The sequence below is a fragment of the Austrofundulus limnaeus genome, unplaced genomic scaffold, assembly GCF_001266775.1.
Source record: "Austrofundulus limnaeus strain Quisiro unplaced genomic scaffold, Austrofundulus_limnaeus-1.0 Scaffold882, whole genome shotgun sequence".
NCBI classification, from domain to species: domain Eukaryota; kingdom Metazoa; phylum Chordata; class Actinopteri; order Cyprinodontiformes; family Rivulidae; genus Austrofundulus; species Austrofundulus limnaeus.
In genome coordinates this window covers 1,620-16,953 of record NW_013953284.1, presented here as the reverse complement: position 1 = coordinate 16,953, position 15,334 = coordinate 1,620, and the positions used below count along the sequence as shown (strand labels likewise).

Below are 15,334 nucleotides of genomic sequence, written 5' to 3'. Positions count from 1 at the left end.
ATATATAGTTTGAATAAACATATTTGCCAGTGCATCCTCTGAGGAGTTAACTAACCAACATGTATTTGGTCACTAGTTAAAGCAGTCCATTATAGCGACACCTTCCCAAAATAATTGCCTAACTCAATTTAGCCAACTAAGGTCTTGGGTGATTGTTTTAGGATGTTGACAATAGTTGTCTCCAACGCGGTGCTTTGCTTGTTTTTCAAATGAGCTGGGGTGTCAAGGTACTCATAGTTAGCCGTCTTGTGTGAGCTTGATTGTTGCAGTTTTCCCGTGAGAAGTATTCCAGCACTTCAAGACACTTGCTTTGATTTTTCTCGCAGTTCAAAGAAATCCCAAAGTGGACATTGTTGTTTTCTCCCAACTTTTGTTGTCATCATTTGGAAGGTGCAGCAGACTGTAAACAAGTGTTACTGACCACAGCTAATGTGAAACTACTCAATTTGGAAGAAAAAAAAAATCAACATGGCTCAAAACAAAGTGACATAAACCAAAACTAAGGATATTCTATCTGTAATTTCAGTTAGTTTTTAGTTAGTTTTGTAAAAAAAAAAAAAGGTTGTACAGTTTTAGTTAGTTATTGTTTTTTCTTTTTATTACAGTTTTTATTTATTTTAGTTAACTAAAATGTTTTTTTTCAATTTCAGTTTTAGCTATATAGTTAGCTTTAGTTAACTACACTCTCCCTTCAAATATCTGTGAACAAAGACATTTTAAAGRGTGCAACTTCTCGAAGCAGGAAATATCTTCGCTTTATGATGTCATTATGATAATAATGTGTTTATTTACCATTCATGGTCAAATACAGCAATTSATTTTACATTTAATAATGTACTACTGAATGTTGGTCCACAAAATTAGCTTAAATATTGCAACATTTTATTAAATTCCTGTACACTTGTCGTCTCACAGACTCATTTCTGCAAAATCACAATCTTTACTGACTCGTATTAAACACTTCTCAACCTTTTACAAGATAACAGTTTTTTTAAATATTCACTGTTTTTGATAGACAAAGCTCTAAAATTACATCAGTTTTTGCTTTGAATGTGAAAAACTCTGAGACAGAAGTTGAAGGAGTGGCTTGAATTATAACTGTAATTTCATTTAATTTTATTTAAAGCAGATGCCTTATTTGAACAGAGGCCCTCAGGTGTCATGGGCAYAATTAAAGTGTGTTCCTCAGCAAAAGTTGCAGTATCAGAGTCTTTGTGTGGAAGATGTTTAGTTTTTAATATGTGCGAGGGTGCAAGTCCATCACAGTAATTAAATTYTCAAATCTGAAAATAAAAATGTATCCAACTTTTTAATGTGACATAAATCTATATTAACACACTTTGCTTTTCTTGTGTTTTGGTTGCAACCCTGCATTACATTCTATTGCATTTTTCTCTCATGTTAAAGTCAGATTTGTAAAAAAAAAAAAAAAACACTTTAAATTGGTTAATTCTAAAACAAATGTCATAGAGCAACTGAGCTTTATCAGTTTACAAAAAGATTTGTAAGCATCGTTTTTATTTTATTTCAATTATTGATCACAACACGTGTTTTTGAMGATGACATGTTTTTGTCGCACATCACGAGTAAACATATGAATGAATGATAACAGCGCCATTGTAGGTCAACATTTTTTGGAGATGACCTTTAGTCCACCTGTTACAATAAAGGACTCGGACCAAAAAAAATGAGCTCAACCTTTGAAGTGCAACAAGTCTTTGATGGTGCACGTGCACAACACAAAGTCACAATATTTTTTGGCTGCTTTAAAAACAATACTTTTATGACCCTCGACTCAATCTAAACAGTGAGCGTAAACAGCGTGAGAAAATAGTGAGATGAAAGCAGCTGAGTGGCACTTTGTGAAGAAAATCCCCATGTGTGGGCGGAGTCAGGCGCACCTGCCCGACCGCTCATATGGCTGCCTGCTGCCCGGCGGGACGCACAGACTCACACGGGCACACCTGCAGCATGGACGCGGAGGAGAGCGCGAAGCAGGGAGAGCAGCTCCAGGACATCAGCTCCAACGGGGACAAACCTGAGGACAGCCTCCCCCTGGAGAAGCCGCCCTTTTCCTACGTGGCTCTAATCGCCATGGCCATTAAAGACAGRGAGGACAAGAGGGTGACGCTGAGCGGCATTTATCATTACATCATCTCTAAATTCCCTTATTATGAGAAGAACAAGAAGGGATGGCAGAACAGCATCAGACACAACCTGTCTCTGAACGAGTGCTTCGTCAGGGTGCCCAGAGACAACAGGGGGGACAGGAAGGGCAGCTACTGGACGCTGGACCCGGCGTTTGAAGACATGTTCGAGAGGGGGAACTACCGGCGCCGGAGGAGAGTAAGGAGACCCTACAGACCCTCGAGCGTGCCTTACCTGGCAGGACCCCCCGCGGAGCTCCCCGAGTCGCTCTACCTGCAGCCGTACGCCAGCGGTGCTTCATGGGGGCTGTGCCAGCCCGGCTCGACCCAGACAGGTTACCCCGGACCGCAGGCCGTCTCCGGACACACCGGCGGCTCCTACTACACGCCCCCGCACCTCCACCACCCGGTGTACGGGGCGTACAACCGGCACCCGTCGGTTCTGTTCCCGCACAACGGCTACCCGTACGGCGGCGTGGCCCAGCCCGTGAGTCCGGACGCAGGCACCGTGTCTGTGGGCTGCAACTACCAGCAGTTCACGTCCTACGTGAGGCAAGCAGAAGCGCCGCTGGCTTATTTCTCAGACCTGTAGGGACCTGAGTTTCTGAGTCCTGAACACAGGTTAAAAGACTCGACGTTTCATGTTTTAACATTTCAGTCCTGCTGGTTTGTCAGGGGGCTGATGGTTGATGGTTGAAGGAGGTTCAAAACTGGTTTATCCCACCTGTTTCTCGCTGAGATGAAGTTTCATTATCAAATCAATTACAATTAAGAAGTCTTAAAAGAAATGGAAACGACAGTTTGTGATAATGTCTCATAAAGTATGAGTTATTTTGATTTTGCACTACTTTATTTTTGGCTATTTGTTTCCATCATTGTCTGTTTTTTTTTTTTTTACTCTAAGTTGGAGCTGCTCGTTTGATGGAAATAAAGCACTGATCTTTTTTTATTTTTGTTCTGAATGTTTCTTGAAGTAAACGAGCCTACACTGTATTTGTTAAAATAAAAATGRTATTTTTGCACGACTCAATCCCTGCTATTATTATGTTGTGTTTTTATTAAGCTAATGGTTTGTGTCAGTATTAAAAATCATAAAAAATATCTTACTCTTATAAGTATGAACAAGCAAATTATTTACTTTAAAAAACTAAATGAGAACAGATTTAAAATTATAACTGAATGTGACAAGTCCATGTTGATGATCTATTTGTTCTCAATGGACAAAAAAACTTGAATATTCATAAAGGCCTATATGCTTATTCTATAACCCATTACAATGATATATGTAATCAGCAAATGTAATAGAAAAAAATAAATAAATATTGGTGATTAAGTTAAGTTTTAACGCAAGCTGAAACTTTTTGTGGGGGCTTTAACTTCCTTAAAAGACAGTTTAAATTTAACCCTAAAATTACTGAGTTACCTACCAGCTCTCAAGGTTATAGCCTACGAGCTAAAATGTCAGTGGAAATGTAAACATTTAACAGACCTCAGTTTGATTTAAAATGCAGATTGACCGCACACATCATGCTGCGTTTGAAGCGCGTCGGAATTTGGGGAACATATTCGTTAAGTAAGTAGAATGATGCCCTTAAGACTTTATAGTTGCTTTGATATCAACATCTAACGCTCATAAACACTTATGCTGTTTACTTAAATGAGAAAACAAACAGTGCATGAAAGAKAGCATTATGGTCCGATGTGTGATGAGGAGTTCCAGAAGAACGAGTTAGATTTCACCGCGAAAGTCTGCATTTGAAATTATTGCTGCAAAGAAACGGGATGTAATGTTTAAAACCCCCACTCGAGTTACCTTTAAAAAAATTGTAAATTCCTAACGCTCAAGTTACTTTTTTGGCTTGGATATAAAACTTTATAGTCCGAGTTATCATCGAATGCAGCATAAAGCTTACGGCTCTTAGGCCGTATTCCAATTCTGTTTATGCTGATTGTTCTTCACGAAGAGTCAAAATACGCTTTATACTAAAACACATATTATTTAAAAAAAAACATCATAAATGCTTAAGTATTAACTACACAAGTAATAATATGAAATATAATGCATTTTTCAGCAAACGGTGAACTAGAATAAAAGGGCTAAAGTTAAATGGAACGCAGCCAGGTGGTTACGCACATTCCGTTTCCGTTGCATGGGCGTGAACAAAAGGAATCTCTTACCGCGTGCACCGCGCTCCTGCGCTGTGTTCTGCGTCCCTACAGTTAAAAAAAATAAACAATCCTGAGACTGATTTCAGTAAAAATGGAAACATTTAACAAGCTTCTGGTTGAATATCCTGAATTAATGTACAGCGGAGTCGGAGCTACGGCGGTTATTGCAGGCGGAGCGTTGATATACAAGATTGCTACCAGGTCGGTAATGTTTAGGTTCTGATCGAACGCGTTTTGATTTAAAATTTCAGCTATTTGTCATTTTGATTTTATCACATTTAACATGTATGCATTTACTTTTAGTTAATTAGAAAATGTATTTACAAGAACGGGACTTGTAAACTCGTTTGATTTTGATCACAACTAGTCAAATGGCGAGTGTCGCTAGCTTGAATGCAATGCTAACTTTGCTAGCCGTGCTAATCATGTGAAGAAGTGCAGTCATGGACCTGTTTGTTGACATTTTTAAATCTTGGAATTAGTWCATCGGCACAAACGACGTTTGGGTTTATGAGCTTAATTACTTACRTTAAACTTTGTTCGCAACGTGTTATTTATTGATTAATGGTGAAATTTAATGTGGACGCTACTGGAGTGTTGCAGGTTAGTAAAAATAAAAACATCAACTTAAATAGGCGCACTTGTAACTCAAATTGTTACTTTAATCCGCATATTTTACTTGAACAAATCTCCTCTGATCATGTTAATYTTTTTGAACTACGGTTGAATGTGTTGTTGTGTATTTCTTGCTGCTCAAATATCCTAAATTACCTGAAGTTAAAGATGGTCTTTCGTGCATTACAATCGTGTGGTGTMTTTCATGTTGGTAGTCCATATTTTTTTAATTGTTTGGTCTTTAGTTTTCTTCTAGTTTTTTGTTGCAAAAGTGCACAGCTTGCACTCTAAGAAGATCAAATATTTGCAAATCTCATATTTGTATAYGTCATTATGTTTATCTTTGGGTCCCACATTAAGAAATGTTAGCTGATTGGATTAACTTTGTAACTAATTAAAAATTGCTTCTTTGTTTTACAGAAAAAGGCCCACTCATGCAAATGTTAACTGCTGGTTCTGTGATCAGAACACAGTGGTGCCTTATGGAAACAGGAATTGCTGGGATTGCCCTTACTGTGACCAYTACAATGGTTTCCAAGAGGTAAGTTTTAAGATCACRCACATGAATTGTGTTTTTAAAGCATTCATTTTTTAATAGTTCTGGTCTTGTTTGTGTTTTTGTTAGAATGGAGATTACAACAAACCCATCCCAGCTCAGTACATGGAGCATCTYAATCACGGTGTATCCGGAAGCCTCCCATCCTCTGAGACACCCAAGACTCTGCAGTGGGTTAACTGTCAGATGCTGCTGTGCAGGAAGTGTAATAACAACCAGTCTGCAAAAATCAAACAACTGGCTTCATACATCCCCAGGGACGATGTATGYACTTTGTCTTTATTCTAATTATTACAACAAACGTCAGTAAAATGGTTAATATCAAAATGTTTCTTTCTTTCTGGTTTAGGACAACTACGATGAGGAAATTGAGGCCTACAAGCATCACCTAGAGCAGACATATAAGTTATGCAGACCATGTCAGACAGCAGTGGAATATTACATTAAATACCAAAACCGACAGCTTCGCACAGTGCTCCTGAACCACCAGCTTCGACGCACTCGAGAGTCCGACACGGAGTTTGTAAAGGTCTGTAAAACCAAGGAGCAAAGTCTGATCAAATAATAATTCTTCTGATGTGTTCATCTGTATTGTTCAGTTATGTATTGTTGCATGTTTTTCTACAATACCAGTTTATAAAATAAAGCCACGTTTTGTCTCCCACAGAGCGCCCAGTCTCTATCCTCACCAACAGGGGTCATACTGTTACGGGTCCTCGTCTTCTTCATATGTGCTTTTCTGCTCGCTACGTCCCTCTACGAGTTGCCAGAACAGGCTGTCTCACCGAGTGGGCCACAGACGATAAGCGGCGGCGTCATCCCTCCGAAGCCTCAATCCAAAAACGAATCCACTCCCAACAACAGCATCAGTGCAGCGATGTCTGCATGGCAGAACCTGCTGGAGCTTTTCCCAGACAAGGCCTTAGAGAATACCAGGATGGTGTGGCAGCACGGAAAGGACAACCAGCTGGGMGTAGTCTCTGCTGGCCTGTTGACTTGTCTCACTGCTATCTTCTTAGCAGGACCTGTGAGGTAAGCAGCCATCACGTCTTTGTCTTTTAAAGCGGGCTGGTTAAACTTCGCTCAAAACCAGGTTTCCCATGTCTCGTGCACTTTCAGGCTGAGGAGAATCGATGCCGTTGCCTCTGTCCTGTGGTTCCTCATGCTGTGCCTCTGCCTGGCTGAGAGCTACGCGACGAATGCCTTGAGCTGGATGGACACGGCCAAGCTCGTGACCATCTCCCTCTGTTGCCTTGTCAGCTTCGCCGCCGCCGCCGCGACTCGCAAACCGCTGGGTCAGCGAAGAGCCAGATATCGAAGGTCAGAACCCGAGCAGTAATTTGTGTTCACGTTGGGGCTGAGAGTTGGGAGCCTTCACTCTGCMTGCGTTGTGTAAACCGATCAAAAGGCATGAATTCATAACTGATTAGTTGAACATGTTTCCTCAAATAAAGACCTTTTTATTTCGGTGCCCAGCCAGAACCACAACGTTTTGCATGTTCTCTAATTAAAAACGTGAGTTTAGGTGTAAACAAGGATTCAAAGTGGGTTAGAACAGATGAATCACACTGAATCATTACACTTAGTCCAGTACAACAAAATCATGGTTTTTATTTGAGGAAATCCGTTTTATCTTTTGTCCTTTTTTCACTTCACTGTCCTGTTTTTCTCTGTTGTGAGAATGATTCTATGAGATAATGAAATGTGAATGGTAAATCCTGATGAGAGAGTTGATGGGAAAAGAAACGGCTTTGCACTGTTTTCTTCTTTTTCTTTTTTTTTTCTTTTTTTTTAAACTGGAGAAACTGTTTCAATCATGGAATCCAAAATGAATTGTTAGTAAAAACACTATGAGCTACACATTTGAGAAAACAATCCTAGTGTGTTCTCAGAAAGCCGTGTTAAAGTTTATTCTAACGTCCTGTTTAACAGTCTGAAATGTTTCACCAGTTAAAATAAAATTAATGCTGTTTTTATTCAAACCAGTATGTTAAAAATAGTATTCACATTCCTACTTAYTATTATATTAACCATTGTAGTCTACACTACTCGAGTATCTGAAAGTGTTATGAATGTACTTATTAACAGTTTGATGGATTTGTTTCACTAACTACACATTAATGCATGAAACACTACTTTTTATAAAGACACAAGTTTTTATTCATGTGTTGCACATCGTCTACAGCTGACTAAAGAGCATGGAGGATTTTGGAAAAACTGTTCCAGTATTCAATGCTTTTCATTCTCTAAGCTCAAATGATCTTTATTAGAAAACCTGCCTTGACATTGTTAGTATTTCCTCTCCAGTGACAGTCTGGAGTTAAAGCCTTGTATGTGTGAGGGGTGAGGTGTTTGCTCTGTGCATAGAAATTAAAGGATGWACCTCTTTGCTATTCGTGCCACATTCTGCTTTGCTATGATTTCTGTGTAGARGTTGCTTTTATTTATATTAGTATCCATCCTTACTWGAAGCTCCCCCCGATTTTCACCAATAAGCCTGCAAAACATTAGCTCTGTGTAGGATTGTGCAAAATGTTGAGAAACTAGGAATATGCTGCTGTGTGCATGTAGCCAGCCTCCTTTACTCTCACATTGTTCTGTTCCTGCTCATGAATTATGCGTTGAGGGAAAACAATATTTCTTACTTTAAGAATCAAATTGATATTTTTCTCACTTTGAAAATGACTCGTATAATTCCCCATTATGTGAGAACGTGTCGCAGCTTTTTTCTGCAGGTTTGATTCATTTCTGTATTGTGTTGTTATATTATCCAGACTGCGTTGTGTTTAAATCAGAACGATACAAAAAAAAAGGGAAAGGATGAAATTTCCTCCTGGACACATAAACTAAAATGTTTAGTTTTRACACGTTGCTGTGTTTTTAGATATTTTGCTACTGAAAGCTGTTAATAGATGACTACCTGACAGGTACATGGTCTGGTTTAGCTTTTGCTGTTAGACTTTAAAGTAGTTTCTGTTTCTATCGACTTCATTGGATCAGTGCTTGAAATATTAAGGTGCTCAGATCAGTAAACACAAACGCATAATGTTTCTCTTTTTGCCTAATGTATGTTACGTTTAACTTAAACAAGTGAAGACAAACTAGTCGTAATTCTCACGGTAAAAACTTTAAAATGTGACATTTTCTTAGAAGTAACACTTGACTCTTTCAAGCCTGATCAACAATCTAACTTGTTGAATTAATTCAAACGTCTAATGAATATTGCACGCGCTAACATTGCACMTTTTGCCTGTTTAAGTTACTCTGATATTTTATTGGAATAGTTTTAATGTGAAAAAATAARGTTACTAACTACAAAGACCCCCGTCTGATTAGTGTGGAGGTACCAGTGTTGAAATAATCTCGTGGGTTTTTTTTTTTTGTTTGTTTTGTTTTGTTTTTGCGTGCTGGAGTGAGTATCAATCTCAAATATATGCCTCAGAGCTGTTGATGTTGAGGATTTGTGACATTAGAGATGTAATTTGTTGGTTTTAAGGACAGATTTGACAGCATGTCGTGTTGTTAGTTGTCCAACACTACATGCTGTTGTGTTGATGTTTTAAATGAAAAAAGGATTTCGGTTCAGCTTATTGAGTAAACTGACATCTTGTACTGCGACTTCTGTTAATAATGTCTAATTTGAAGGCATCTTAAGCTGATTTTAAACTATTGAAAATCTAAACTCGCCACAAAACAAAACAGTGCTGTATAGATGGAGTATTTTGATATGAATTTGAATACTTCAGTTGACCTGAAACGTGTGTGTGTGTGTGTGTGTGTGTTTACTTGTATTTGTTACCTTTTTAGGACCATTTCTGGTATACAAACTTACCATGTCAAGATCAGCAGTCTTTATAGGGACCAAAGACTGGTCGTAATACGGTGGAACTCCATTTTTTTTTTTTTGGGTGGGGGGGGTAGGTTTAGGATTAAAGTGTGAATTGAGTTTGTTCGGTTTAGGGTAGGGGTCAGACTTAGGCTATGGAAATAAATAGAAGTCAATGAACGGTTCTACTAAGGATATTAGTATAAACATGTGTAGTATGGTGTATTTTCACCTTTTTGCACGTAAATGCAAAACACAACTTGCCAAAGTTTAACATGCTGTGCCCAAGAGGTTGAATGCCACAAGTTTTCAGTTTTCTCCATGTTTCTGTATTTATAAAATCAGGCCTAGATTTTTTTATTTTTTTTTTTAATTTTCAACTTTCTGTATTTACATAAACTGTACGAATGTTATCCTCACCAAGTAAAGAAGTTAGTTCTTAAAGCACTGTACTCACTTAGGTTAATTATGTTTAAGCTACTCTTTATTAAACTCACATTTTTAAGTATTTATAGTTTTCCTTCAACGTGTGTTGTTATTGCTGTGTGTTGTTGTGAATATTCAACTTTGTAGCCAACAAATGTGAATTCTGTAGGAGGAACCCTGGACCCGGTGTATAAAAGGGGCTTTGATCATTAAAAATGCCAAAGTGTATTAAAACAGTTCAGTTTTTCCCAGATGAGTCTTTGTGTTTTTGTTTTGACACCAGTTAGCCACAACAACATCCTGTGTGTGATTGGAAACTTGAAGCTGATTGGTTAATGTTTCGACCTTGGACATGAAGCTTCTGGTTGGTCACAGCAAACTCTGATAATGTAACTGGGAGCCAGATTTATGTATTTATGCCATAATGTTTGCTGTATGTGGAATATAATAAACAGTTAGAGAAAGAAAACTGCTTTGTCTTGTTTGTGTTCATGTTTCTCGTTGACTTTTACTGTTTTGCATTGTTGTTAGAATAAAAGTTGTGCTGTTCTGATTAAAATAGTGTTTTTTCTTAGTTTAGCTACATGTTGGTGTGCATTGCTCTTTTATTGAAGTGTTCAGTCGTGTCCTAAACGCTGATAAAATCAGCTGCATAAATAGCTTTTCACTGATAAACTTTCTGCTTCAGTTTTGCTGCTCTAATTTAAAATATATTTGTTGTAGTTTGGAATTATATTTATTGCTTGTCTTAAATTTTGACTACTTTTTAAAAAATGAAAGAAAATCCTTAAATTGTCATTTCTCATCCCAGCGGAGCCAAAATGAGCAATAAAACATTTTAGTTTCCTGAGTTTGTGGAACTGTCCGCTCCTCGGTCCTGATGTTGGCAGCACTGGACCATTACGTTGCTCTTGTGTTGCAGATACCTCGCAGGCGGCGCTGCGGTCCCGCCTTTCTACGGCACCCCTCCCTATTTCACCCCGGACGTGGTGGACTCCTTCGTCCCCTCCCCACCCCCCAACTTCTCCAAGCTCGTCAACCGCCAGCACGGCCCCCGCGAGCGCCGGGCGTCCCCCTCCACTCTGCCCGGGCGCCTCAACAGAGCCCTCTGCCTCGGCACGGCCCCCTCCCTCACCAGGGCAGGTAACGCTGCCCCTCGGCCGTCAGCGGGTCGTTTCCTGTAACGCTCTGGTCTGCACGCCTCTGCTCGATGACCTCACGCTGACGTGTGTGAACCTGAGCAGTGTCGGAACAGTAAAGAGAAAACCTCAGGATCCACTGGGTTCTGTTGCTTTCTAATTGTGTGAAAAACTCACTTTTCTTCCATGATTGACGAAGCAAAAATAAGTTTTAAGTTTGAGTACTTTTGTCAAAATTTGTCGTCTACTCTTAACAAAACTGTTAGTACTAGCTTTACTATTATTTATTTATAGAAATCTGTACCTTTTTTAACCTTGAGCTTCTTTTAGAAAATATATTACCTCTTTTAATTTTTTTTTCAATATTAAGTGTAGTTAAAACAATGTTTGTCTCCGAAAAACCTTAAATTTTCTTATATAGGTTTGAATCTGAATTAAGTCAGTATATTGTGTGTCCATGTTGCAATAGTTAACTTTTTTTTTTTTTTTTTTACAGTTCTGCTGAAAACATCCTGTTTTCTTCTTTCAGATTCTGGTTACCTGTTCAGTGGAAGCAGACCGGCCTCACAGTACAAAGACTCAACAACCTCCGGTACCAAAACTGCACTTTTTTTTTCTAAAGTAACATGGCAGCTGCTCAATTATAAATTGATGTTTTTCTTCTTTTTATATATATATATAATTTTATTTTTTTCTGCCCAGATTATTTCTCCTTGAAGTCCGGAAGCCGTCCCTCATCCCCGGGCCCCTCTCCGACGCCATCCGTGGCCGGGTCAGTGACGTCCAGTTCAGGCTCTGCCCGACAGCGCCGGCCCCTCATCAGTCCAGCTCGCCTCAACATCAACGGCCAGAAGCTCCGTCTCTTCTCCAGCGAACCAGAACCGAGGCTCATGTCTCCGCCCCCGTCTCCGTTTCCGTCCTACGTGGATCCGGCCCCATCCGTTTACAGCAGCTGCCTCTGTCCTGACCTTTCTCCTTTCCAAAGTCAAAATGGCAAGTCCAGCTCAGAATTCTGACCTGGGGACAGAAATGTTTATTACACTGTGTGTAGTTCATCATTCAGCCACCAGGTGGCAGTGTAAGATGTTAAATCTTTGAATTGGTTTCTCTGTTCTAAAAGGGTTATCTGCTGGTTTAGGTTTTAATTTATTTATTTATTATTATTATTTTTGTTCAGACTTGTGCTCCTTGAGGAAAGACGGCAGTGTGATTGAGGAGGAGGAGAAACGGAGCAGCTCCTCTGAGTCGTCTGCGTGCCAGGTCGGCACAACAACACAAACTCCTGAGGGCTTCACTCCTCCGAAAGGTACCGACTTACTGATTAGGCAGGAATCAGGAGGATGAGGATGATGAACTAATACTGGAATGAAATGAAGTGGTGTTTAAATATTTTACAGCTATTGTTAAAAGAATTTGGTGTGACTGATGGGAGACACATCCAGCCACACACAGACACAGTGGTGTTTGTGTTTTGTCCCTAAACGCTTTTAATATTTTATTATGGGCCAAAATATTATAACCATTTCCATGTAGTGCAAGATGAAACCATGTGTCATTATTGTTCGTTTCCTCTGCTGAACATATTTTAGTGTAATTATTTAGTCAGCAATGGTTACAAGGTCAAAGTTAGGTTGTAGCTTAAAGCCTTAAATACACTTTGGAGAAAATTAACCCTGCCATTATAATTCAGTTTCTGTTTCAATAAAAGGTGGTTTGTTTTAATTGTGGTGTTATTCACTTTATTTGGCCAGTGTGAATAAATGGATTCAAAATAAAATAGTGACCTGGTGATTGAGTGTTTCCATCCTTTTCTTGCTTTAAATAATGTTTTTTTGGCTTTGTTGTCTCTGCAGGTTTTGTGAAGCGTCTCATCTGGCCAGGCCTTCTGTTGATGAGCCTGACATCCAACCTGCTGTTCATCTGCTTCTATACGTACCACAACTGGAGATGAAGCCTCCTCCAGCCTGCTGCTGCTGCTGCTGCTCCTCATGAACTGTACAGAGACTGAGCCTCGTACTCATTTCACCCTCAGAGGAAACCTGTGCAGTTCTGTTCCCAGGTGCTTGATAAAGAGGCAGATACCAGGTGACTTATTTCCATAACAGACCTCTGAAAACGTAAGGTTCAATCAGTCACTGTTTTGACCCTCTGCTTCTCACACAGGTGGCTACTTTTGTTTTAAACCGAGTTGCTCGGATGTTTGTAGGCGTTTTTTTTTAGCACATCGTTGGAAATGTGTGGTAAAGGTTTTGATCAGCTGATCGAGGGGAAAGTTTGTTCCCTCCCTGACCAGACGTACGTTTCTGGCGATCGACAGACAAGAACAGATAAAATATGAGCCAGCCTGATTTGATTCTGGTGAAACGTGAATGCTTTTAAAATGTGTGAAGATTACTGGTGTTTTTCTGTTTCCTGTGTGAATTCAGCTGCAGACTTCCRGGTGCTCTCCTGTTGTCCATGTTGGAGTCAACATTCTTAACTTTATGTTCATCTGAAACACACATCAGTCATTCACGYCTGAACTGTTGGGTTTTATTCCGTTTATCAGTATTTTAGTTTTCGTTTGTCGTTTATTTTAATTCCTGGTTCTAAATAATTAATTTTTAGCTTTCTGGCTCCAACTGTAAAAGTGTCAAAAGCTGTCAGCGCGGTTAAACTCATTTTGCAGGACTTTATATAAATTGTTTATCCGCAGTGTCACACGCGAGGAATGTTTTCCCTGAACAATATTTTTCACTTATTTAAATGAAAGTTTGAGACGACTGCTTTGTTTTCTGTTTGTGTGAATTTTTGAACATGTCATTTAGGAAAAGTTCTACATTTTGGACTCGTCTAAGTTCTGGATTGTTGACGATTGTATGTAGAAGTTATTTAAACTGGAAATAGAAGTTTGTGAAGCAATTTAAACTTGTTACTGAAAAACATACTTTTTAAGACAGTTAAACACATCATTAGGCAGCCTTCTCAGWTTTGAAAGTACTGTACATATCTATYCATTTCTACTCTATGTAACTTCTGTAAATGTTCTCTTCTCAGAGGTTCATTAAATAAACTTGTTATATTTAAAGATGAAAAGATTATTTCACTCCAGTAAAACTGTTTTAAATGGGGGGAATAAATAAATTTTTAAGTCGATAAAGTGACATTTTTAGTGCACATTTCTGCAACATGAAGATCAAAAATGGTTTTAGACTCATTTAAAAAATGAAATTGCAAAATAAACGCTTTATGCTCTAACAATGATCTTATCTGTGACAAATTTTAAAAATAGATTACAATTTTTAAAACGTGTTTTTAACGTTTAAAAAAAGTTTTGATAATTTTTGGTGGATGTTGATTAACGCGTGTTTGTCGCCCCCTTGTGGCGCTGATGTAAAACTGCAGCTTCACTGGAGCAGTCTACGAATAAATTTGGGTTTATTTGAGTCTTTTGGCTGAATGAAAACATTCACACAGATGGTGATGATGCCTCAAAAATTGAAGTCCTCTAAAAATGTTGCCATAGCAACCAAATTTGTCAAAATGATGCATTCTAATAAACAACTATAATTTTGAGAAAATATGTAGACGTGGTCTGAGTTTACTGTCACATGTTTCAAACATAATTTATGTTTTTTATAAATAATATCTTTGTCCATCTAACTGATTTCACTCTGGCAGCATTTTATTTTTCTTATTTCTAAAAATGTGATGGACTTGCGACCTGTCCAGGGTGTACCCTGCCCCTCGCACTGTGACTGCTGGATATGGGCACCAGTGACCCACGCGACCCTGAAAAGGAAGAAGCGTGTACAGAAGATGGATGGATGGATGGATGGATGGATATTTCTAAAAATGCAGCTCAGTATTTAAACTTGTGTTTTCTTGTTTAGTGTTTCATTAAAGTAGCCACTTGACAGTTGTGTTAAATGCTTCATTTCCTTCCGTAGTGTTTCTTTAACTTACTTTGAATTCTGTCTCAAATTAACTGTCATCAAATTTTCTGCTTCCCTGTTTTTACTTGTTTGATTAGGGCCTCCCCTTCTCTGTAACACTCTAAATAACTTTTTTTTTTATTTGCTTCTCGGAACTGCTCCACTTATTTAACCTTTCTGAAACACACACACACACACACACTCTCTCTCTCACACACACTAAAAAAGGAAGTTGACGCTTTTAGCGTCTGTTCCTCAGAGTCTTTAACCTCCAACACTTGAAAACATGTAAACATGTTGTATTACTTTACTTTTATTATTCCTGTAGTGCTTGGACCGCTTTAATCGTGTAAATAATAATCTGGCAGTAAATAGTGTTAACCATAGTTATAAACTTAAATTAATCCGTAGTTAAATTAAGTTATTTTTATTATTGACATTTTTCTTTTCCTCGGGCCATGGGTCCTTGGGCTCTGATCTCCTCTATGTCTGCCTCGTGTCTTAGGGGTCGGGTCTTCAGTCCTCCACAGTCACTATTAAAT

General features: G+C 38.8%; 2 protein-coding genes across 2 annotated transcripts; both read left to right on the top strand.

Annotated features, from left to right (window-relative positions):
- The first annotated feature begins 1,910 nt into the window (after window positions 1-1,910).
- Window positions 1,911-3,177, top strand: foxl2l (forkhead box L2-like). Its single transcript, XM_014029308.1, has one exon. The coding sequence runs from the start codon at window positions 1,918-1,920 to the stop codon at window positions 2,737-2,739; it is 822 nt and encodes a 273-aa protein (XP_013884762.1). The 5' UTR covers window positions 1,911-1,917; the 3' UTR covers window positions 2,740-3,177.
- A 1,130-nt stretch (window positions 3,178-4,307) lies between these two features.
- On the top strand, window positions 4,308-14,438 carry tmem201 (transmembrane protein 201). The gene is made up of 11 exons (XM_014029316.1): window positions 4,308-4,517; window positions 5,352-5,472; window positions 5,557-5,751; window positions 5,837-6,016; window positions 6,155-6,519; window positions 6,607-6,807; window positions 10,662-10,882; window positions 11,408-11,470; window positions 11,581-11,871; window positions 12,056-12,184; window positions 12,732-14,438. The coding sequence occupies exons 1-11, from the start codon at window positions 4,408-4,410 to the stop codon at window positions 12,827-12,829; spliced, it is 1,974 nt and encodes a 657-aa protein (XP_013884770.1). The 5' UTR covers window positions 4,308-4,407; the 3' UTR covers window positions 12,830-14,438.
- Window positions 14,439-15,334: the final 896 nt, after the last annotated feature.